At 37.5% G+C, this 23,595-nt stretch overlaps 1 protein-coding gene across 1 annotated transcript in view; it reads left to right on the forward strand.

Moving 5' to 3' along the window:
- The first annotated feature begins 271 nt into the window (after positions 1–271).
- The window catches only part of QRFPR (pyroglutamylated RFamide peptide receptor), a 43,209-nt gene continuing 19,885 nt past the window's right edge, over positions 272–23,595 (forward strand). The window contains exon 1 of the mRNA XM_047857361.1: positions 272–611. Coding sequence (XP_047713317.1) covers positions 272–611 — 340 coding nt within the window. The remainder of the gene's footprint in view (positions 612–23,595) is intronic.

A 23,595-nucleotide genomic window follows, 5' to 3' on the forward strand; every position in this document is an offset into this window, starting at 1 on the left:
ACTTTCTTTGAACTGCGAACAGTTTTGGTCAACGGGATAGCCTCCCATGCTTTGGCTTCCCGCCTCTTCATTGTGGTTCTGATCCCTCGCTTCTTTCCTTCTCGAACCTGACGGGGTGCAATCGGGAGCCCGTCAGCGCGCCAGACGGCTGTCTGGACCTGCGAGGGTGGGAGGCGGCAGCCAGCCCTGTCCCCTCGCAGCCCCCGCCCCGCCGCGCAGCGGTGCTCGCCCGGGGTAGCTGGCTGTGCCTGGCGCTCCGGCAGCGCGCGGCATGCAGTCTCTCAACATCACCCGAGAGCAGTTCTCCAGGCTGCTACGGGACCATAACCTGACGCGCGAGCAGTTCATCGCGCGCTACGGGCTGCGGCCGCTTGTCTACACCCCGGAGCTGCCGGGGCGCGCCAAGCTGGCCTTCGTGCTCACCAGCGTGCTCATATTTGCCCTAGCGCTCTTTGGCAACGCGCTGGTGGTCTATGTGGTGACCCGCAGCAAGGCAATGCGCACCGTCACGAACATCTTCATCTGCTCCTTGGCGCTCAGCGACCTGCTCATCGCCTTCTTCTGCATCCCGGTCACCATGCTACAGAACATCTCTGACACCTGGCTGGGGGGTGAGTCCGCGAGCGCACCTTCTTCTCTAAACCCCAGTCTGCCAAGGGACTCTTCCCGCCCCCTCTATTCCTTACATTTCTGTCTCTACCAAATGAATCCAGTGCTCCTTCTTAGAACTTCCTCACTTGTGCTCACTTGGAGAGAAGTTTTTTTGCCACTTTTAATTCAGCCCAACGTTTCTTTTCCTTGTCGCTTAAAGACATAGTTAGGAAAATGCCTAGGAAACGTACAAGGCAGTGAGGTGAGGAGTTGCACCTCTCTCCTGTTATTTCAACTCCTTTTTCCATAATTACCAGGATTTTCCCTATTTCCAATAAAAGTAAGATAAAAATATTTCACATAATAAAAGTCTCGATATCCGCTCTTCCTGCATACCTCTAGGCTCACTCCACAGTTGCCTCTGTGGCTTCCAAACAGGTATTTGTAGATCTTTTAAACTATATATATATATATATATATATATATATATATATATATATCTTGGAATAGTCCTTCTTTTTAAAGATTGTATTAACAGTCAAGCAGGGAGAAAGAACACAGAAAACATAACATACCCCCTGCTGACTGATAATGAAGGAGACACCGATTTGTCCTCCTTCCTTAAAAGGGGAGTGGAAATGGCAGAAAAGCCATTCAGAGTGATTGAACTGGGAGCAGTATGTTGAGGTTGAGAAAAAAATAGACACTTCACTTCCCTAAATGATTCAGTCTTTCCAGAGACACAGCTTTAGAGCATCCTTGTAATCCGTAAGCAGTATTGTCTTCTATTGTCACCAGTGTTCTTGGTGTGCCTTGGGGAGGAAGCACAGGTTGTGTTGTACCCCATTGTCATGGATGGGTGCATCCTTGAGGCCTCATCAAAATTCTTAGAAAGTGGTTGGAAATACAGACAGAATGTGAGAGAAATGGATCATTATGCCTTTAAACCCTGCTATTTCCACTCCTTTGCTACTTCCTTTAAATCTCACTGCGGGTGTTCATTTCATCCTACATTAACAATTTGAGATTTTCTTTCCCTGGCATAGCTTTTTTCCCCCCATTAATTTGCATTGGATTTTATCATTAGTGGGTCAAGAGGCTAAAATCTTTGATTCCCACCTCATCTGTAATGTAAATATTCCCAAAAACTAAATTAAACATTAGAGAACATAGCATCCACTTGAGGGTGACACAGTGCAGGAATTTGCAAACTGACTTATGGGTTATAGCCTTTCTTATGCACTCTGATGAAATCATTGTCCTTGGGCATTTTAAAGTTGCTTGGTGCAACTAACTCCGCCACATTAATGGGTAAACTTTTGGCCATCATATATGACTTATTTTTTGAGGCAATGGTACAGGAGTTTTCATTTCTGCATGTTTGTGAAGACAGATTTATGAAGCATATATGTATTGCTGGATGATTATAGCTCTGTTTGTAAAGGTAAACATAGTTAAGAAAAGTGGGATGTTATACTGGGAATTCAAAGACCTGGATTACTACTTTGGCTCTGATACATGTTGATTCAACACATCTGAGCCTCAGTTTCTCAATAAAATATTAGGAATTCTGGGAGCTTGGAAGTGGAATAAAGCAGATGTTTAGCCCCTAGCCATCCTAGGAAATCAAGCCTAGGAAAGATTATAGGGTGGATCTTCCTTTCAGAGGACTTAGGTGGGCGCTGCAAAGATTTTTCTCAAACTTTCTGTTTTCCTTGCTTCCCCGTTCGTGAAGGACATTTCACTTTAGCTTCTAAATGCTGAAAAAGAGTAATACATTGGGTATGTATTTTACAGGTTAGTGTGAGGATAAATGTATTAGTAAAAGTGCTTTGAAGCAATTTATTATTCCGTGAAAGTATAAGGTATTAATTCTATTAAGGATTGTTTGATTTTAGGTGGCTTATGTTTATCTGAGACAAGATTTATAGAATAAATATTCTTATAAATCAAGTAAGTAACACCAAAATTGAAGTTCAGGGGAAAGAAGAGAGCTTGCAGAGTTTCTGGAGAAAGTGATGCAAACAGATTTAACCTGTCCTTTATGGGATAGGATAATAATTGCAACACTCCTTTGATAAATTAACAAAAGAGCTTTCAAGGGAATGTAATCTAATAGTTCAAAGTTAATTCACAGTCTATTATTCCATAAAGCTATTGAGGATCTTCTTTATGGCAAAGCATTTTACCTTGGTAATACAAAAAATGAACAAAGCTTATCTAATGACTTTTGGGGCCTCAGAGAATATGAAATATCCCAGAATAAGCAAATATAGGATTTAATAGAAGAGGATCCATTCTGCTGCAAGAGCAGAGAAGGCTTTACCAAGGACTTTTGAGCTAGATATTGAGGAATGATTCAGATTGTTCCTAGCAGAGGAAGAAGGTTGGAGTGTGTTCTAAGAACAGGGGTCAATCCAAAGTTTGGAGGAAAGGAAAAGGTGATGAATTCCAGGAATGCTGTGTAAGCCATTTCAAGAATATAGTTTATATGTGAGCAATGGTGAGAAATGAGACAGAAGAGTAGGCTAGTGCAAATGGGGAAGAAAAGGTATATTATCAGTTATACTACACCTAAAATATGAATACCCCTCAAATTCCTTCAGAAGTGAAATAGGAAACATAAATGGAACAGCAGAGAACACTAGGAGGAAACAGTGGAGAAGGAAGTCTGCTACCTCACCTAAAGCGGGCAGGATCCCTGCAGGCAGGGGTGTCAGATCTTCTTTGGTGGTTGTTGTAGTTACTGCCTTTTTTTTTTTTTCCAGAGAAGCTGGGAATATGGAATGTTATGATCTTGGCATATAATTCAAATTTAAAAGTAGAATTGTGTAAAAGAAAACCTCTCTGTGGGTTTGGCCACGAATAATTCATGAACCTCCAGTTTGTGACTTCTCAAAGCCTCCCTCTCAAACATTTCTGACAAAGGTAGAGCTATAAATGACTGTTTTTTTCTTCTTTAGTCCACTTATCCCCCTTGCTAGGGACCAATGTTACCTACTGAGTCAAAGCCTGCATTTGGACAAGATCTCCACGTGATTCATAAGCACATGAAAATTTGAGAAGCACCACTATAAGTAATGATTTTCAGACTTGGCTGCCTAGAGAACCTCCTGAGAGACTTTGAAAATGATCTGTGCAGGCCCCAGTCCAAACTAATTACATCTGACTCTCTGGAGCCAGCTTGCACTGACTTACAGAGACCATTGTGTTCATCTTTACCCAGTTCCCCATTCAGGGACATCATATTGTTGGCTTGAAATCAGCCATGGTGGAGCTCATGGATGGCTCAGTCGGTTAAGCATCCAACTTCAGCTTAGGTCATGATCTCACCACAGTTCATGGGTTTGAGCCCCATGTCGGGCTCTGTTCTGACAGTACAGAGTCTGGAGCCTGCTTCTGTGTCTTTCTCTCTGCCCCTCCCCTGTTCACGCTCTGTCTCTCTCTCTCAAAAATAAATAAACATTAAAAAAAAAAAAAGAAGAAGTCAGTCATGGTAGGAGTATTCACACTGTGGACATCAGCAGCTGCAGATCAGTTTATTTTTTAAAGAAAAAAACCCAAAACTCAAAACCATACAGTTGTCTTCCAGCATACCACTGAGCAAAACTTTGAGTTTCCATTTGTACAGTGGTGACACCATAAATGACAGGTGCAACAAATTATATCCATAAATATTTAGTTTATTTATATGATTTACACTCAATTTAGAAGATCTTAATTCAGCATCTGAGTTTGCTCAGCATTGAGGAAAGTGTATGTTCAATCCTTCTGTATATCTGGCATTACCATCCGAATGCCAACTCTCTGTGATCAACAGTTGATTTGCTCCCACACTACTCCCCAGAACTTCCAACATGGAGCTGGTAGGAGTAGAGATTCACTTCCCCCAAGAATAGTAAATAGCATTTGCTTATGATTTTTTTAATCACTAATGTGAGGATGGGGTCTTATTGTCTTAGCAATTAGGAGTCAGGCCTTGGAAGTTCTGTGTGCATTCTAGTCACCAATCTGTTTGGTTCAACTTCAGCAGTGAACTTGCCTTTTGTGTTCTTGGCACCACAGAATTTACCTATCCTTATCTGCTGGCTGTTCTTCCTCATTTTGTCTCTTTTTTTCATTCTTTAATATATTTCTTCGAAATATCTAAATGTTCCTCCAAATTTACTGACAGTATGGGGAAATTTTTTCAACTAAATTCAGTACAATAGATTTTGTTTCTGAACAATGCTCCAGAACACTTTTCTCTCTTCTCTAGGTGTCCATAAGCTTCTCTTTTTCCTTCTTACTTTGTTTTCTATATATCAGTCTTTTTCTCTATATTCTTTCCTTCAGTGATTCTCATACTTTCTCTCATTTTTTGAGTGTGTGTCACCTGAAGCCTGGTACGCAATCTCTTTTCTTCTATGGTTCATTTCTGCATAGAGGCTACAATCAGGACTCTCCTTTTGTTGGTGATAATTCTGAAACCAGTATCTAATTATCTAATTATTGTAAGACATAATCTCTCTTATCTGTAAAGTAGGCATTTACACATGGATATCTAATTAGCATCCACCATTCTCTCACCTTACTTTGTCTCTCTGCCCAGGGTCTAAATTATTATTAATAGTACTATGAGTCATTCTTGTATTCAGCATCCTCTGAATATCTGCTGTGTGCACTGGAATATTGTAAGTGTAGAGAAAGCTGTGTCCTTGTGGAACTGCCAGGTTTCAGTTAGACCAAGAAGGGGAAGGTGCCATTCAAAGAAAACATGGGCGAGGCAGGGGATTTCATTGATATCAGAGATCCAGAGTGCACTATGGAGAAAGCAGGGCGGGGGGTGGGGGGGTGTTAGGGAATGGGACCTTGGGTCATAATGGGGATATCAAGAGCCTAGATTGGGTCCAGGGGCAAAGGATGGTCTAGGAGAATAGGACTCATGGTGACTGAGATAAAAGTGAACTTAAAACATGAAGGGATTAATTCTAAAGTCTTTCCAGAAGGAGTTGGAAAATCAGTTCTAATCTTAGCCTGCTTTATGGCTCTCAGCATTAATAAATTGAGATGGGGAGGCCTTGATGGCCTTGCCAGGAGCCCACAGGTCTCTCTGCTGGCTTTCATCCTGCTGGGGGTGTAGTCACAGCCAGGGGAAGTGTGCACCCAGAGCTCTATGTATCTCCCTGCAATCCTGTTGTGGGCACTGAAAAGAATTTTCTAATGATGACTGGCAAATTGACTAAAAGCACTTACAAAAAAGGAGTTCCAAAAATACCCTAAGTAATGGCAGCCTCACTGGGAAAAGTGTACTTTCACATACACTTGCTACATTTGAAGACTACTTGCTTAGGTAAAAAAAAAAAAAGAAAAATGTGAAAATTAATTTTTTCAGTAGCTGATAGGAAAATTCCTATTAGAGCAGTGATTCTCAATCTTGCCAACAGATGGAATCATTTGGGGGAGTTCTTAAAATGATGACTGTTCCTACCCCTTAGAGATTCTGATTTAATTGGGCTGAATGTGATACCTAGGTACTGGATTTTCAGAAGTTCCTGAATCATATAATTTTTAGCCAAGGTTGAGAACCACTGATGTAGGGTAAATGTTGACAGCACCAAGGCTTGGGCTATTGTGAAGGTGAAAAGAAATAATGGATGTAAAGTGCTTAAATAGCACAGTGCCTGCCACCTATGCCAACACACGTTTGCTATGTGTTGTATTAAAAAAAAGCAATCAGAATTAGAATGCTTGGAAAATGCAAAAGTAAGCTGCATAAAATGGAATCCAACATGGAACTCTGAGACAGTTCACCCATCGTACCCAGCCACGTCTTTACTAAAGCCATACACTTTTTTGGAGTCTTAGTGGTGGATTTAGAAAGAAGTAAAAAATGATTAAAATGTTGGGCTGATGTAAGATGAAAGACAAAAAGAATTATTCTCTCACTTGGAGAATGAAACTCTAATTTAACATTTTTAAATTAAAAAAAAATTTTTCAATGTCTATTTATTTTAGAAAGACGGGCCGACTGTGAGCAGGGGAGGGGCAGAGAGAGAAAGGGGGAGAGAGAGAGAAAGAGAGAGAGAGAGACATGGAATCTGAAGTAGGCTCCAGGCTCCGCGCTGTCAGCACAGAGCCCAAGGCAGGGCTCGAACTCACAAACTATGAGATCATGATGGGGGCAAAACTCGGACGCTTAACTGACTGAGCCCCCGGGTGCCCCTGAAACTTAGCACACCCCACAGCAAGGTTTTCAGTGCATGTTACCCAGAGCCATGGTGGCTGGTGTCAGTGTGTATGGAACAGGCGGGTTCCCAGGCTTTATCAAAATAGCCCCCTTCTCTCTTGTTAATAAATGGGGTTTTGCATAACATTTCATATTTGTAAAAAAGGATTTTACTGGAAGAAAGAACTGGAAGGAGGGAGGGTGAGAAAAAAACGAACACTCACTGTACACAACACAGAAATTCAGATGAGTTTTTAGAGATTTCAGCTTGATAAATCGTGAAATAGGTTATTAAAGGAAATTGTTGAACATTATGTGGTGAAAAGATAATTAAGATTAGGGGGGCCAGCTCAGAGCAGAGGGATTAGACTGGAACTATTTCATTATTTGATTGGTGATTAGAAAACATCACTTACACATGGTATAATAATTTTCTCTTTTCCTATAGCATTTCAGAAACTTCAGAGTTTCTGGGGGAAATTTAAATATGGTGAAACTGATGTAAAATCAACAGTATTATGGGGCTTTTTAAAAACCTTTTAATGGGAATGATGAAAGCTCTTGACGAAGAGTAGACTCACTAAAAAAAATAAAAGAAAGAAATCAAAGAGAGACCAAATGGGAGTTTGGAACTCAAATGCAAAAATGTGCCAAGGCTAACCTCTGGGTGATCTTCTCTAAAATCAATTATGGGCACACTTTAAGAAGAAAAGATACCATGGTCAAGAAATTCACTAAGTTTTCTTGGAAGGCTGCAGGGTGGTAGTAAAAGCAGTGGGATTTGTATGCGTCTCTACGTAGAGACAACAGCATTTCATGGTTAAAATAAGGACACAGAAGGGATGCCTGGGTGCCCCAGTCGGTTAATCATCTGACTCTTGACTTCAGCTCAGGTCATGATCTTGCAATTTGTGAGATTGAGCCCTGTCGTGGGGCTCTGTGCTGACAGTGCAGATCCTGCTTGGGATTCTCTTTCTCCCCCTCTCTCTGCCCCTCCCCCAATTCACGTGCTCAAAATCAATAAATAAACTTTTTTTAAAAAGGGACACAAAAGGATTTGGCAATGGCAAAACTTGGAAAAAATCATTGGGCACTTAAGAGGCATAAAAAAAAATCCCTTTTTCATTTGCTTTTCTAAAATAGAGCTTAGCATGTTCTTTGGCCAGTGGTTGGTTTATTATGAATTCTTGTTTGCAACTAGAGAAGCCCATCTTAAACTAACTTAAGAAAAGGAGCGGGTGGCGGTGGGGAGTGGGGGGTAGGCATTCTGTCTCATGGAACTGAAAAACTCAGGATTAGGGTTAGCTTCTGGCACAGCTGGATCTAGGTCCTCTGACACTGACTCCGGAGGCCCACCATCCTTCCTCTCTGTGCCCAGCCTCACTTCCTTCTGTTTTGCAGCTTCATTCTTGGACTATCTTTTTCAGGTAGTATGAAAGATGGTCCTGGAGCTAGAGGCTCACATTTTCTTTAAAACTCCCTATCTCAACTCAAATGTGTATCCACAGATAATTTTGTTGTTTTGATTCCTGCTTTAAAATTAAGTATTGATTTCATTTTTTTTTAAGTTTATTTATTTTGAGAAAGTGTGAGCGAGGGAGGGGCAGAGAATAAGGGAGAGAGAGAATCTGAAACAGGCTCTGTGAGCTGTTAGCAAGGAGCCAGAGGGGTCGATCTCATGAAAGGTGAGATCATGACCTGAGCTGAAATCAGGAGTCGGAAACTTAGACGCTTAACCAACTGAGCCGCCTAGGTGCCCCTGAAGATTGATTTCTAATTATTAATTTTTAAGTACTCAAGTGTTTGTTGTTCTTATCTATCTAGGCAAGACAAAATTTGTTCTTCTTGTGGCTGTTTCTGAGAAATACATCGCGTATAGTACCAGAAAGATTGTAGATTATTAAGGACTAGTGGAATTCTCCTTAAAATGTAATGTGTTCTTATAACACAGGAGAAATAAAAGAGGTAAAAAGACAGTTTGGTTCAGGGGCGCCTAGGTCGCTCAGGTGACCAACTTAGGCTCAGGTCACGATCTCGCGGTTCATATGTTCAAGCCCCGCGTCCCACTCTGTGCTGGACAGCTCAGAGCCTGGAGCCTGCTTCGGATCCTGTGTCTCCCTCTCTCTCTTCCCCTGCCCTGCTCATGCTGCCTCTCTCTGTGTGTCAAAAATAAATAAACATTAAAAAATTATAAAAAATTTAATATAAATCAAAATGAGTAGGTCCTTAGTGTGGACAATACTGGGTTTTAATCCTGTCGCATCATTTATGACTCACAAGTTACTGTACTAACTATTAACTACATTTCCTTGCATTCCATCTGCTCCTATTAGGAGATGTTATACGATGTTATAAGCTGAGAAGTTATAAAATAATGTCTGATGTTGCCCCCCAGTGGACAATGTAGCAGCATACATTACATCAAAATGCAAGATTTACATCATACTATATTTTATCAAAAATATTAATGCATATTCAGTTCTTATGATTTCCCATTGTATTTCAGTATGAAGTATACAATAGTTACACATTTCCCCCTATAAAACCTTTCACCTATAAAACGTGAAACGAGGTTGAAAGTCTCTTTCAATACATGTATAAAAAATATTTTAAAAAATCTCTTCTTTGCAGAATTGAGATGCATTTAATATCTGCAGTGTTATTTGCAGGTTGACAAACACAGTGTTTCACACTGGGACAATTATTTTATTTCTCCTTGCTGTAGCTTCTTCATCTGTAAATTTGGGAAACGTATGCATACTTTATAGGGCTGCTGTGAGAGTGAACGACCCTGCATGTGAAGGACCCAGCACTTAGTGGGCACCCAAAGAAAGGAAGCTAATTGTGACTTACGGCTGCAAATTATTACTATTTAAATGTTAGGGTGGCACCTGGGTGACTCAATTGGTTAAGCATCTGACCCTTGATTTCGGCTCAGGTCATGATCTCATAGTTGTTGAGGTGAAGCCCTGCATCGGGCTTTGTGCTGATGGTGCGGAGCCCGCTTGGGATTTCTCTCTTCCTCTCTCTCTGCCTACCCCCTGCTTGTGTTCTCTCTCATTCTCAAAAAAATAAATAAACATTAAGATAAAATAAAATAAAATAAAATAAAATGTAAATTTTATTTTAATTTGGTTTATAGACAATAAGGATGATAGAGTTTAAAAAAACTGTAATTACAGAATTAATTTCTCAACAACATATGATATGCACTTATATAAAACAACTATAAATAGTCCCATCCACATGTAACTTAGTTTTGTTAATAAAGTCTTGAATAATTACCATGAAAATATTTACTTCTATATTCAATGAAAAGTCAAACTAGTCATTTGTAGTCTAAACACAGAAAAGAGTACTTACTTTCATTCATTTCGGAAGCAATAATATATCCTGAAAAGAGGCTTAAGTGGTAAAAGACTTGTTGGGGCTGATATAGATTTTGTAATTCCTTGCAAGGCCCATGTGTCTTTCCAGGACACTGCAGACCATAGGCACAGTGTTGCCACACTAGTATTAATACAGACACGTCCTGCTATACCGGCATAGGGCACGGTTTCTCTTTCTGCAACGTGTTGTGTTTCATCACCTGTTCCTGCCCCATTTGTGCACAGTTTTGCCTACATAGTTAGACCTCATATGCTAGTTTCTGGGATCTGGAGGACAAATTTCTGAAATAAAAAGTTGTCCTGGTCTTTTCCTCAGAAACTTTCACGAGAACAGACTCCTGCACATTTACTCTCAGTGGTTCTGCCCACCTGTGTACTAAAGTTTGGAGCCCTAACACACAACACATATTCCCAGAAGTCCATATTGACTCAGCTTTAGAAGTACTGTCAGGTTATTCTACAGATAGAGCAACATGTGTGGCTTTTTAAAACTTTTCCTCTACTGCAATATCTACAAACAATAAGGGATTTATTTTTTATGAGGAGGAATTTTATTGAGTCAAAATCGAATCCAAGTATCAATATAGACCTAATCCAAGCAGTGATTTCTTCAGTGGATTCTGAGGAAGAACAGTTTTACTTTAAAAAAAAAAATCAGAGTGATGGAGCTTTGGTCTAATGCTTAAAATGAATTAAATGAAGACTTAATGACATAAAACATCACTCTGGGCAAGATTCGGTTAAAATTTTGTATTACCTATAAATAGAATCATTAGGTGTAAAATATAGATCTTCACACTGTGTTTGCAAGATACAAAAATAGCTGGTCTATTCAATGAACACATTATTCAAATTAGATTTTCAGTGTTGAGGAAATAATACATGTGAATTTTATGACTTTGAAGACACAATCTATTTGCCTGTTTTTGGTCTTCTGCATTAGAAGGTAAGCTCCATAAAGTCAAAGACTTCATCTCTCTTGTTTATCCATCATTTAGTTAATTGCACGGTAATAGTGTTCAGTATCACCTAGTAGCTTCTCAATAAATATTTTTGGATGCATTAAAGTATATCACCTTATTCGTCATTGTACTAATATTTGAGACTTTTAAGGAATCAGTTGTATTTATTTTTGCAACATGCGGAAGAATGAGATTATATTTATCTTTTGTATATATTTTTGCTTTTTTTGGTTGCAAGGAATGAAGATTCAATTTACCTCAAATAATTGGAGTTACGGCAAGCCTATTTTGTAGTAAAGAATAGAGGGATCTCCTTTGAATTTAGGGACAGTAGCAGGTAGGTCTCATGAAAACTGAAGTGGGATCCAAAGCAGCAGCTATGTGGAGTTCAGCATGAAGAATTCATGAATCTCCAGGGCTCAGCCATGAATGTGACTTTGCTCCAGTCCACCAGTGGACAAAAACTTGCTTATGAAGTCTGATTGCTTTGTACTACCATGGTGTACAATCGTTTGGTTTGGTCGATCTTTTTACCATTACATATCTTTCCCTTTATGCTTTCTACTCTTGGAAAGCTGAATAAATCCTAGGGCTCCAGGTGGCTCAGGCTTGGTACAGTGTCACATGCAAAGAGACTTAGTCCAGTGACCAACACTAATGTAAAATAATTTTGATCAAAGAAATTTTCAAAGATTTTAGTTCATTACTCACAAAATTATTTCTTGAAACCCCTCTCTTCCATTTCATTCAGGTCTTTAATATTACACGTAGTAGTGCCCCACAAAACTCTTTTCACCTTGCAAAGATCGTGTGTCTTTTCAGAACACCCCAGACTGTACTGCTGCCTCAGTGATATTAATTCAAAAGCTATCACTGACTTGTGCCCTCATCTTGTAATGCAGGATGTCAAGGTCTCTCAACTTCCCTATCCCATCCCAAGGAAGCCTCCCTTGGTTAAGAACATATGCTTCGGTTACCTGTGGGAATTCTTACTACCTACTTCTTTCTATTCATCCTCATCAGTCTTTTCTCAGGTCTCCCTATTTCAATTCCTTCTCTACCCATCTCCCTCCGCCTCCTACCCTCTCCCTCTCTGTCTTTAAATCTCAGTATTATTTATGCAAATATCCCATCCTGATATGTGACCCCAATTATTACATACAATCTGGTTAATAAAACAGCCCATAGAGAGAACCATCCAGCAGGCATGTCTTTGAGTTAAAGAGAAAAGGGTAGAGGAGAGAAAGAAGCCAGGAGAACTCTTATGCTCATTTTATCCCTGTCATATTTGTTTGCCTTTAGATTTTCTACTTTCTCATAACCCTTGTGGCCCCCACTCTTACTCATGACTTTTCTATATATCTATCGGCTTCATCTCACAGTCCTTATTCTGTTTCCTATGTCTTAGTCCAAAGAGAAGGAATTTGACTGGCTTAGACTTTGGACCCAAATGTCAGTAAAGGGCTAGGAGGAATAGGTGGGTTCATGTGGCCCATGGGTTCATATGGGGCCACTCCTTTGACAGAATTGGAGAGAAAAGGCAGTGCATTAGCCTGGCAGGATTGGCCTTAGATAAAATATAGTTTCGGCTCCTTCTTTAGGAAATTCCTAGAGGCTGTAAAATGCACTAGGTTTGCATGGAATCCAGAGAGGTTAACTGACTAATTTATGTCTCTTAAACTATCTGTGAAATTCTCAAATTTTTGGAAGAACAGTTCTTCTGTAATATATTTGCAAAGTTATTTCAATAACAATGATGAACATTTCAAGTCAGCTAAGCATGAATCTTGGTTAGTTATTTCAATTGCCTTTGCTTTTTATCCTTGTCAGACTTCATTTTTAAAGGCCTTTCTCATAGTAAATATGTCAAAGAAAGACTTTTTCTGTTTTTAAAGCAACTCTGTACACTTACACCCATTTCCTCTCTTCCTGGAGAAAGGTATATAGTAAAAAGGAAAAGAAAAAAAAAACTTTTAAAAAGGAAGAGAACTGGGGAAAAACATCCACATTTTTCTAATATTGTCAGAAAATCTTGACTTACAGATGTTACTGACAGATGGGAAACTGACTACATGAGAATGGAATTTTATTATCTTCCATTAAAAACTTTAAGGAAATCTCTAACAGAAAAAAAATTATTCAGAGAGAAGCATACAAGTCAAAATTGTATACTGAGCTATTTGGGTACTGCTTGGTTTTCATACATCTTTTCAACATGTTTTCAGCTCTAGGTAGTAGCAATGGTAGAGTATTACAGACAATCAAAGGGTTTTTTTGTTTGTTTGTTTGCTTGTTTTAAGTTCCTGAAATAAAGGGGTAAATAAAAAGTGGCTGCTTCACTGGTGACTAGAAGGAACTTTATTTGGGGGTAAACTGTACTGATTCCTTTAATTTGAAAAGGGAAAAGGAGCTAAGTGTCTGGAAAGAGCCTAAGGAAAGGAGACGCTGCTCCTTTGTTAAAACAGTTCTTCTGCCAGGCGTAAGAGGTCATTAGGTCAAGAGGTGGTAGGACCCACCTCTCGTGGCCCAGTTACCTTGGTAACAAAGATGGGCCAGGAAAGAGCATTCCCTAACAGCAAAATAGAAAGTCTTCAATATACTGTGTACTTTCCTTGCTGTTTAGAATCTGCTCCATGGACCACCAGCAGCAGCCGCACCTGGAACCTTGTTAGAAACTGTCTCAGACCCCATCCTGGGCCTACGACCTATGTGGTCCATATGCACAAGGGAGTTTGAGGCTGGTTTATAATATACCATTGCTGTGTTCCACTTTTGCTTCTGATGAACATGGGATAGATTCTTTTGACCAAAGGTGAGAGACCATTGAGCACTTTTCATTAGCAAATAGAATGGCTAAATACATCTCTTTGATTGCCTATTGTACCATAGAGGCAGTTACTACAGTAACCAGGACTTATGCCATTATTTTCTTCCAAGTCATCATTATACCCAGAAGGGTACAGAATTTTATATACAATCAACTGTATTTATCTGCTTGATTTGTTGTGACAAAACCCAAGCTGATCCAAATTTAATGGGTGAAAATTTCCTGAGTAAGTAAGCTTTTACGAAACTGTTTGCTCTGATTTTTCAGAAATTACATTTTTCCTTAATAAACTTCTAGGATATTGAGTGCTTTTTCTGCTTTCTGTAGCCTAGGTATGGATTTTCAGAGTGAAATCTATGGGATTTTGTTGTCAAAAGATATTCTTTAAATAGATTTTGATAGAATTTTTACCATTTATTAATTTATTCATTCATTTACTCATCCAACTAGTGTTTATTGACTGCCTAGTAGATGCCAGCCACAATGTCAAACTTGAGATACAAGGGTGAACAGTACGCCGTGTAGACTGTGTAAAGATTTTGAGAGACATCGGGCTTCCTGGAAAATACAAGTAGCTCCATAGCCCTGGAGTTTAGCATTCAAAGGGGAAGTGGTGAGAGATAAAGCTAGAGAGAAAAGGAAGACAGATCATGAAGAGCCTTCTACTGCTATGTTAAGGAGTTTGAACTTCATTTTGGAGCAGAGGCATCACTGTTCTAAGGCAGTGAATTTCAGAGTATGAGTTGTAACTTATTAATGAGTCATGAAGTCCTTTGGTGAGTCAGGATTAGCAACTGAAGAAAAATATAAATATATTAAATATATTAGAATAGAGAATATCAAAGATCATTTACATAATAAAACTTTTGGTTACATGTGTACACACACACACACACACATAAGTAAAAGTATTTCTTACTGTGTGTGTGTGTGTGTATATATGTGTGTGTGTGTGTGTGTGTGTGTGTGTGTGTAATATAAAGGTATTTCTTATTGAAGTCAGAACCACTGCTGGAAAGAGTTTTTATAAGGAACACAGATATTTATAAGGAACACAGATAATCAAAAAATCGATTTACCTATGATTGTTAATAAAGTAGTAAGTCTTTTGTATCCATTTTGGAATGTGTGGGTGTAAATGAGACTGACAAAGGCAAATTGTTTAGATTATGCCAAAAGATGTAAGCATTGGCTGAGTAGAAGAATGGCTGTCTTACATACGATTTTTCCCTAGGGCCTCCTAGCTCTCTGTTTGTATTACTGTTACTTATTACTATTTATTAGTAATTTCATTACTATTATTAACAAAAACAGCTTTTATTGAAAAAAAAGTATGGCGTACTCTCTGTGGATAATGTATTTTAATTTTCGGACTGTGTTGTTAGATATTAGTAAATTATAGCATAGGAGACCCATCACTCAAATTAAGTTTAGGAAAATATTACCCCAATAAGATTCAAAAAACTAGTGTTTAGAAAAACAGGGTGGGAAAGCAATAAGAAATGTGAAAGGTGTAGAGATGAGATGTGGAAAAGAAGAAATGGAGATAATCAACATCTTCCGAGTCTAAATACACACACGGGTAGCTAATAGAGTTGTATTAATTGGGCAAGTAGTGAAGTAATTTAAAGGAATTTAAAAGAAATGACATTGATGCTTCTAAACCAGTGTGGCACACTGAATACACACTTCTTTTGTAAAACCTTCACTAATTACTTAAAACCTGTGATCTAGGGGCTATTTTTCATGGTGGCTAAGAGCATAGAGTCTGGAGCCAGACTGCTTGCTCCATCATGTGGAATATTGGAATGACCTTAGGGAATTTGGTTTAGTCCTCATTTCTTTCTACAGCTGGAGATGTTAGCAATTCCTAGTTGCTATGAGGATTTTATGGAGTTTATGGCTTGAGTTAATGCTTGCTAGAACAATACCTGGCATATGGCAAATGCTCAGTAAATATTACTGGAATGGAAGTTAGTCTTTTAACTTTGAACATCATCACTAGTTTCTCAGCCAAAGACACTGCTGGAAGATATAGGACACTAAACAGTGACATAAGAAGAGAGACTAGGGGAGATCAGAGGTGGAATTTCATGCTGTTGCAAAACTCTAGAAGTTAATGAGAGCAGTGCAGAGAAAGAGATGAAAGATAACATATTAGTCAGGGTTCTCCAGGGAAACTGAATATGTATATATTTCATATATACACATATATATTATATACTGTATATATACACACATATATATATGTGTGTATGTATGTATATATACACACACATATATATGTGTGTGTATATATACACATACATATACATGTACATGTATATACATATATATACACACATACATATATATACACATACATATACATATATATGTATATATATACAGTATATAATATATAGTATATAATATAGTATATAGTATGTAATATAGTATATCATATAATATAGTATATCATATATAATATATAGTATATATAGTATAGTATATATACTATAGTATATAGTATATAGTATATATAAAGTATATAGTATATATATAATATAGTATATAATATATAATAGTATATAATAGTATATAGTATACAGTATATAGTATATATTATATACTAGTATATAATAGTATAGTATATAATAGTATATAGTATACAGTATATATATAGTATATAATATATAATATATAGTATATATATTTAGCATATAGTATATAGTATAGTATATAGTATATATATAGTATATATATAGTATATATATAATATATATATAGTATATACTATTATATTTTATTATAATGATTGGCTCACATAGTTATGGAGGTTGAAGAGTCCCACAACATGTTGTTTGCAAGCTGGAGACACAGGAAACCCACTGCTAGTAGTAGTTGAAAGGCCTGAGAGACAGAGAATCAATGTGTAGATTCCAGTCCATGTCTGAAGGCCTGAGAACCAGAGATGTCCAGGGCAGAAGAAGAAAATTGGTTTCTCAGCTCAAGCAGGCAGGCAGAGAGCAAACTCAAACTTCCTCTGCCTTTTTGTTCTATTTAGGCTCTCAACAGATTAAATGATGTCCACTCCTGTTGGGATGGGCCATCTGCTTTACTCAGTTCACCAGTTCAAATGCTGATCTCTTCTGGAAACAACCTCACAGACACACCTAGAGATACTGCTTAGCCAGATATGTGGGCATTCTATGATCCAGTCAAACTGACATCAAATTAACAAGAATTCATCTATAAAACACAAACCTCCTTTTACAACTAGTCCTTTCAAGAATAGTGATTCAGATAAAACAGAGAAAGAACAGAAAAGAAGAAAACAAAACCAGAAGTCATTAAACGTATATTCATTGGCATTATTTTTAGTTATAATTTATTTGAATATTATTATGTATCTGATGGTATGCTAGAGCTAGCTTGCACCAGCTCATGAGAACCACCTGTGTGCATGTCTTTCCAACTCCACATCCACTGATACCATGTTGGTAGTTTGGAATTGGCCACGGTGAGAGTATTTACAGGAGGGATATTCACAAACACTACAAATCATAATCTTTTTTCTTTTTAACTTGGAAAGCTGGTTTTTAATAATTACCAGCATATCTTCACTTGTATCCCTTGTAATGTAGATGATAAACAATAGACGGCATTCTAGGTATTACTTGCCACTATTGGTGTAATGTATATTTTTCTTTTGTCATTTCTCAATTAGATTTAGCTCATTTTTAAATGCTTTTTTAAAAATGCTTATTTATTTTGAGAGAGAGAAAGAGCATTAACGGGAGAGGAACAGAAAGGAAGAGAGAGAATCCCAAGCAGGCTCCAAGCCATCAGCATAGAGCCCCATGCAGGGCTCCATCCACCAACTGCAAAATCATGACCTGAGCCCAAATCAAGAGTCAGATGCTTAACTGGCTTAGCCACTCAGGCACCCCAACATTTTGCTTTTGGTTTTTAAGTATTTTGATTCCTTTATCCTTATCTGTATCCAAGCAAAATTATTTGGAATACTACTTTGTAATTAAATGTTTATTTGTGGGATATTGTTTAATGTCTGTTCTCTTTCCATGAAGAATAGCTAAGAGTGTTTATGTTTTGTCTTAGTCTGAATCCAGAAAGCCTTGGGGCACCTGGGTGGCTCAGTCGGTTAAGCGTCTCTTAGTTTTGGTTCAGGTCATGATCTCAGGGTTAATGAATTCGAGCCCTGCATGTGCATCCAGCTCTGTGCTAACAGCATGGGGCCTACTTAGTATTCTCTCTCTCTCCCTCTCTCTCTCTGCCTCTCCCCATTCATGTGCATGAGCTCTCTCTTTCTCTCTCTCTCTCTCTCAAAATAAATAAATAAGCTTCAAAAAAAGACTTAAAAAAAGCCTTAAACAGTATATGACCCATAGGTGAATGAATGAACAAATGTGTAAGTGAGTGAGAAGATAGAATATAGAATGTAAAATCAGTGTGATAGATTGAGAATATCCCTCCAAGCCCTTCCCACCCCACCCCCACGCCCCACAGTTAGAAGCTATGTTGGAAAGGTAGACCTTGAAGTGAAGGCTCACTCTCAAATACATTTCTACCTCAGTGGTTCTCAAATTTCACTACATATTAAAACCACCTGGGAGCTTTTTAAAACCCTAAGGCCTCACTCATATCCCATAAATTAGATTCCCTCAGTGTGAGATTTAGTCATTGATTTCTTTTAAAGATTTCCAGGTAATCCCAACATGTAGCCAAGTTTCAGAACCAGTGCTTCCTAGGGCCTGAAATCTGGGGCTACATCTTAGAATTCCAAGCACACACATATTCCCTGTTTTGGGGAAGGGAGTCTGAATATCTATCTAGAAGTGCCTGCTGACAGTGTAACCAACTGATGGTACTGTTTCTGTCTTTAGATATGCGCTCATTTGCAGTCTATCTGTGTTCATATATTTATCTAATACTTTTATTTACAGCAGAAAATTTATCTGTTTAGAGTTCACTTTTGTATATGATGTAGGATAGGCAACTTGGTTTATTTTTCTCCACGTAGAGCTAGTCTTCTTTACACCACCTATAAACAAACAGTTTTATAATTACCCACTGATCTGTGGTGCCCTTTTAATTATAAATCAATTTCCTATCTTCTTCTTAAATTTCTATTTTGGAACATTGTCTAGTTGCCTATGCCCACACCAGTGCTATAGTGTTTGTTGCAAAGGTTATTAGCATATCTACATATTGCATAAGGAAAGTCTCCTACTCCTTTAGCCTCCTTTTTCTTTCTTTTTTAAATATTTACTTTTGGGAGAGCTCAAGCAGGGGACAGGCACAGAGAAGGGGACAGAGGATCTGAAGCAGGGTCTGTGCTGACAGGCTGACAGCAGTGAGCCCAGTGTGGGGCTGGAACCCATGAACCGCAAGACCATGACAGGAGCTGAAGTCAGACGCTCAACCAACTGAGCCACCCAGGTGCCCCTCACCACCTTTTTCAGAGTTGATGTAGCTATGTATGGACTTTTATTATTCCATACACATTTAAAAATAAGTTTGTCAGTTTCCTAAAAACTCCCCCTGGAATTTTGATAGGTATTGTGTTCAATTTGCGTATTGTTTTGGAGATAATTGACATCTTTGCCATGTTAAGTCACTGTATGATATTGTTATGTTAATTTTATGTGGTAAAACAAAACATTAGTCCCTCAAAGATTTCCATATTATAATCTCCACAATCTTCTACTTCTATATTACCTGTATGACAAGAGGGCTTTTACATGGGAAAAGGATCTGGAGATGGGGAAATTATCCTGGATTATCTGGGTGGGCCCAACTAATCACAGGGTACTTATAAAAGGAAGTCAGGAGTATCAAAGGTAGAGAAGAAATGTGACAAGTGTCAGGGATCAGAGTGATGCAGGGCCATGGGTCAGGGAATGTGGGCAGTCTCTAGACATTGGAAAGGGCAAGGAAACAGATTCCCCTCTAAAGCCTTCAGAAGGAATGTAGCTCTAAAGACCCATTTTAAATATCTGACTTACAGAATTGTAAGATATAAATTTGTGTTCCTTTAAGACACTGAGATTGTGGTTATTTATTATAGCAGCAATAGGAAAATAACACAATCACCCTAGGCATATATAATAACTCTCCATTTGTTGGGTCTTGTTTGATGTTATTCCTTAGTAACCAAAACTTGATATGTTCAGGTATTGGGTGGGCATTTCCTTTCTTTTTTTTTGGGGGGGGGGGTGGTGGGCATGTGCTGTAAGAGAAGGTTAGGACCCCTTCCCAGCTCTAGGAGTTGCATTTGATTAATTTAGACCAATATTTTAAATTTCATTCTCCTTGTCAATTATGAGTTTAAAAATGGGCCTGTGGCCCATTTTGGCCATGGGGTCTGAGGTTTTCCTCATTTTTATAAAGGGCTTATAAAAATATATATACTTTTCTTTACTCTTTTGCTTTTTGAAATGGTCTGAGATACTGCAGTCATTTATTTGGACAAAGGGACAATCCTAAGAACAAAAGCAAAAATATGCTGAGGAGGACAAAGTAACCCAATGAAGAAAACCCAATCTGTGGTGAACTCATTCAGCTGTGGAATTTACCACACTGTTATTTCCCTACCTATGGAATGCCTTTTATATGAAATGATATATTTTCCTTATGTTTTCGTTCAGTTGAATTGAATTTTCTTTTTAAAAAAATGTTTATTTATTTTCGAGAGAGAGAGAGTGTGAGCAGGGAAGGGGAAGAGAGAGGAAGACACAGAAGAATTTTCTTTTATTTGCAGTCTGAAATATCCTAATTAATTAATATGTAAAACAAATCAATAGAAATAAAAATTATTTATTCCAACATCCAGAAATGATTACAGTGATCATTTTAGTGTGTTACATTTTAGTTTTTTCCTATGTATATTTTTAGAAAAATAGAAACATTTTAGTGTTTGGGTATATGTGTGTGTATATGTGTATATTGTTTACTGCTTGTTTCAGTTTTCTGTTTCATTTTAAAATATGCTTTGAAAAATGATTTAATAATTTAGTAATTTACAACATATTGACATATAATTTATTTCTCAATTTCCCTGTTTTGACATTAGTTTATACTAATTTGAGGTTATTGTATGTTTGGTGAGAAAAAGAGTACATGAGTTACATGAATATTTTGAAAATTTCATTTAGCAATTCTTGGGAAGGACACTTCATAATGTGTTTTGTTGGCCGATAACCTTCATTTTCAAGGATTCTTTTCTGATGCCTAACCTGACCTTCTCCATATCTTTTATCATTTATGAACACAAAAAAATCCTCCTTTATTACTTGACAGTGAGTTATTTTAACATTTTAGCATAAAGAAATCACATTAATTCTTCTTTTTGCTTTATTTCCCTAATGTTTAACCTGGGCTAATTTAATTCTATTATTTGAAAGTCTAATTATTGCCATCAGTGGAGAGGAAAAAGCCAATTCAGTTATTTTGCTAAAATGGTATTTATAGCTATTAGAATAACAAAAATTAGAAGAAAAATACCAGAACATGCATAATTTTACTGTAGTGGACTTGTTTTCTGGCACAAATATACACCCAGAAGATTCCTCTTATAAGGTAATTGAAGGAAGTGCTCTGAGCAGAATTACAATATTAGTATGAGCTTTGGCTCCACAAGAAAAACCTTAAGGTTTTATAATCCATGAGGCCCCTGGTATAGGCCTACTCATCCTAAATCAGAGTCTTTCTTGGGGCCACTCCAGCCCATGAATGCACAGAACACCAGTTGTCTGTACATTGCCACATTCTTAAATATGTATAAGGCAACTAAGGATTGTCAGACAGTTTGAAGAAGATGTGCAAAATAAAAGGGAACAAGACAGATAAATGAAACTGGAAGGAATGGATTATTTATAGATTAATTTAGAAATAAACTCTAAGTAGTATTTTTATATTTACAGACATAACCCTGAAAAATGTCTTCTCACCTGATATTTTCCCAGTGGAATTACTATTTGTTTTTAAGTCTCAAACTTCTACAGTAAATGTATCATTCAGCACCACAATTTGCATGCTGATGTTTACATAAGAAAAAATTTATGTCCCTCAAATTAATAAAACATTTTAAGCAAAACGATACATAGAAACATTCTTTAGCTATGTTCCAAATATAGTTGGTAGAACATTACAAATAGATGTTTTGAAAAGCATGCTGAGTGTCCACAAAGAGATGCGTGTGCCAAATGTTGCTGACACCAAGAGAAACATCATGTCATTTTATTCATTCTTTGCAATTGAGCCATTCTTTGCAGCTCTTTGTTAACACTTGCAAAGAACACTGGCTTTGAGAAGAGGTCAATGAGGAAGATGCTGAAGAATTTTTTAAATGTCATGCTGATAAATTAACAAGTACTGAATTTGTTTGGAATATCTGTTGGAAAAATTAATCACAGTGATAAGCTCGAAAACATTCAATTTAACCACTAGACATTGCTTGCTGAAAATAACTTGTGGGCTATACAGATACAACACTAATCATTACCCTTGAAGTTGGTGGAGATATTATTGCTTAATATTTCTTATAGCGCCACGCAAAGAATTCTATAAACGTGAGCTAGAAGAGAGTAAATAAAGCACTGTTCTGTCTTTTTTCATCCTGAAGTGTCATCTGCCACCCTGAAGATCCGTTTAGTAGCCCCTACCAACACAAGAAGGATAAAGAATCTGTCAGCTTCTGAGTTTGACAGTTTGCCTGAAATTGCACCTTTGCAACCCAGCTTACCCATGACTTTACTTACCATAACCAATGACAGTGATTATACTTCAACCCTCCTCCTCTTTCAAATTTCCAATCTGTTCCCTTCTTCATAAGTAACAGGACACCCCAGGTATTTGCCCTGTTTTGTTGCAAATTTTACCTTCATTTTTCTAATATATTTTTTTAATTTATATGTGCTATTTGCTATGCCTTGTTTGAAAAGAGATATTAATGATGCGCATGAAAATGCTGCATGCAGAGCAGCATAGGTACAAACCATTTGATAACAACCACTCTGTTTTTCAACCAAGAGCATTATTTTAGACATCTTATATAGTACATGATGGTTTTACTGTGTTTTAGTTACAAGTTACACTTAAGGAAATCTGTTGGGAGTTTAATTTGGCTTTTTAAAAAATGGAAAATGGACTACCAGTCCAGATTTCACACAATGTCTCATTTTCATGAATGAGTTACCAATGTTGAGTGAGAGATCTCTGGATTTAAGGAGATACTGACTTCATAAATCATGAGTAAGCTTCTCCGAAAAAAAAATTCAAGAATAAGGAAAAGCTCTTAAAAGTGAAAATGTGATTGATGAATTTATATAAATATTATAAGAAGTGGAATACAAAGACAAGAAAATCTCCATAATGTGGAGCAAAAGACAAAGAGAATCTATAAAGCAAATATATACATATATTTGAATACATACATCCATTTTGAATAAACATATATACGTATATATATGTTTCTATATGTATATATAGAAACAAAAGTGGTAGACATAGTAAGATCAATCCAGGAATTCCAACACCTGATTAATAGGAGTTCCACAAAAAAAAATGCACAAAGAAAAGCACAGAGATAAATGAGTTAGAAATCTCTAATTTCAA

Source organism: Prionailurus viverrinus, chromosome B1 (assembly GCF_022837055.1).
Source record: "Prionailurus viverrinus isolate Anna chromosome B1, UM_Priviv_1.0, whole genome shotgun sequence".
Lineage (NCBI taxonomy): Eukaryota > Metazoa > Chordata > Mammalia > Carnivora > Felidae > Prionailurus > Prionailurus viverrinus.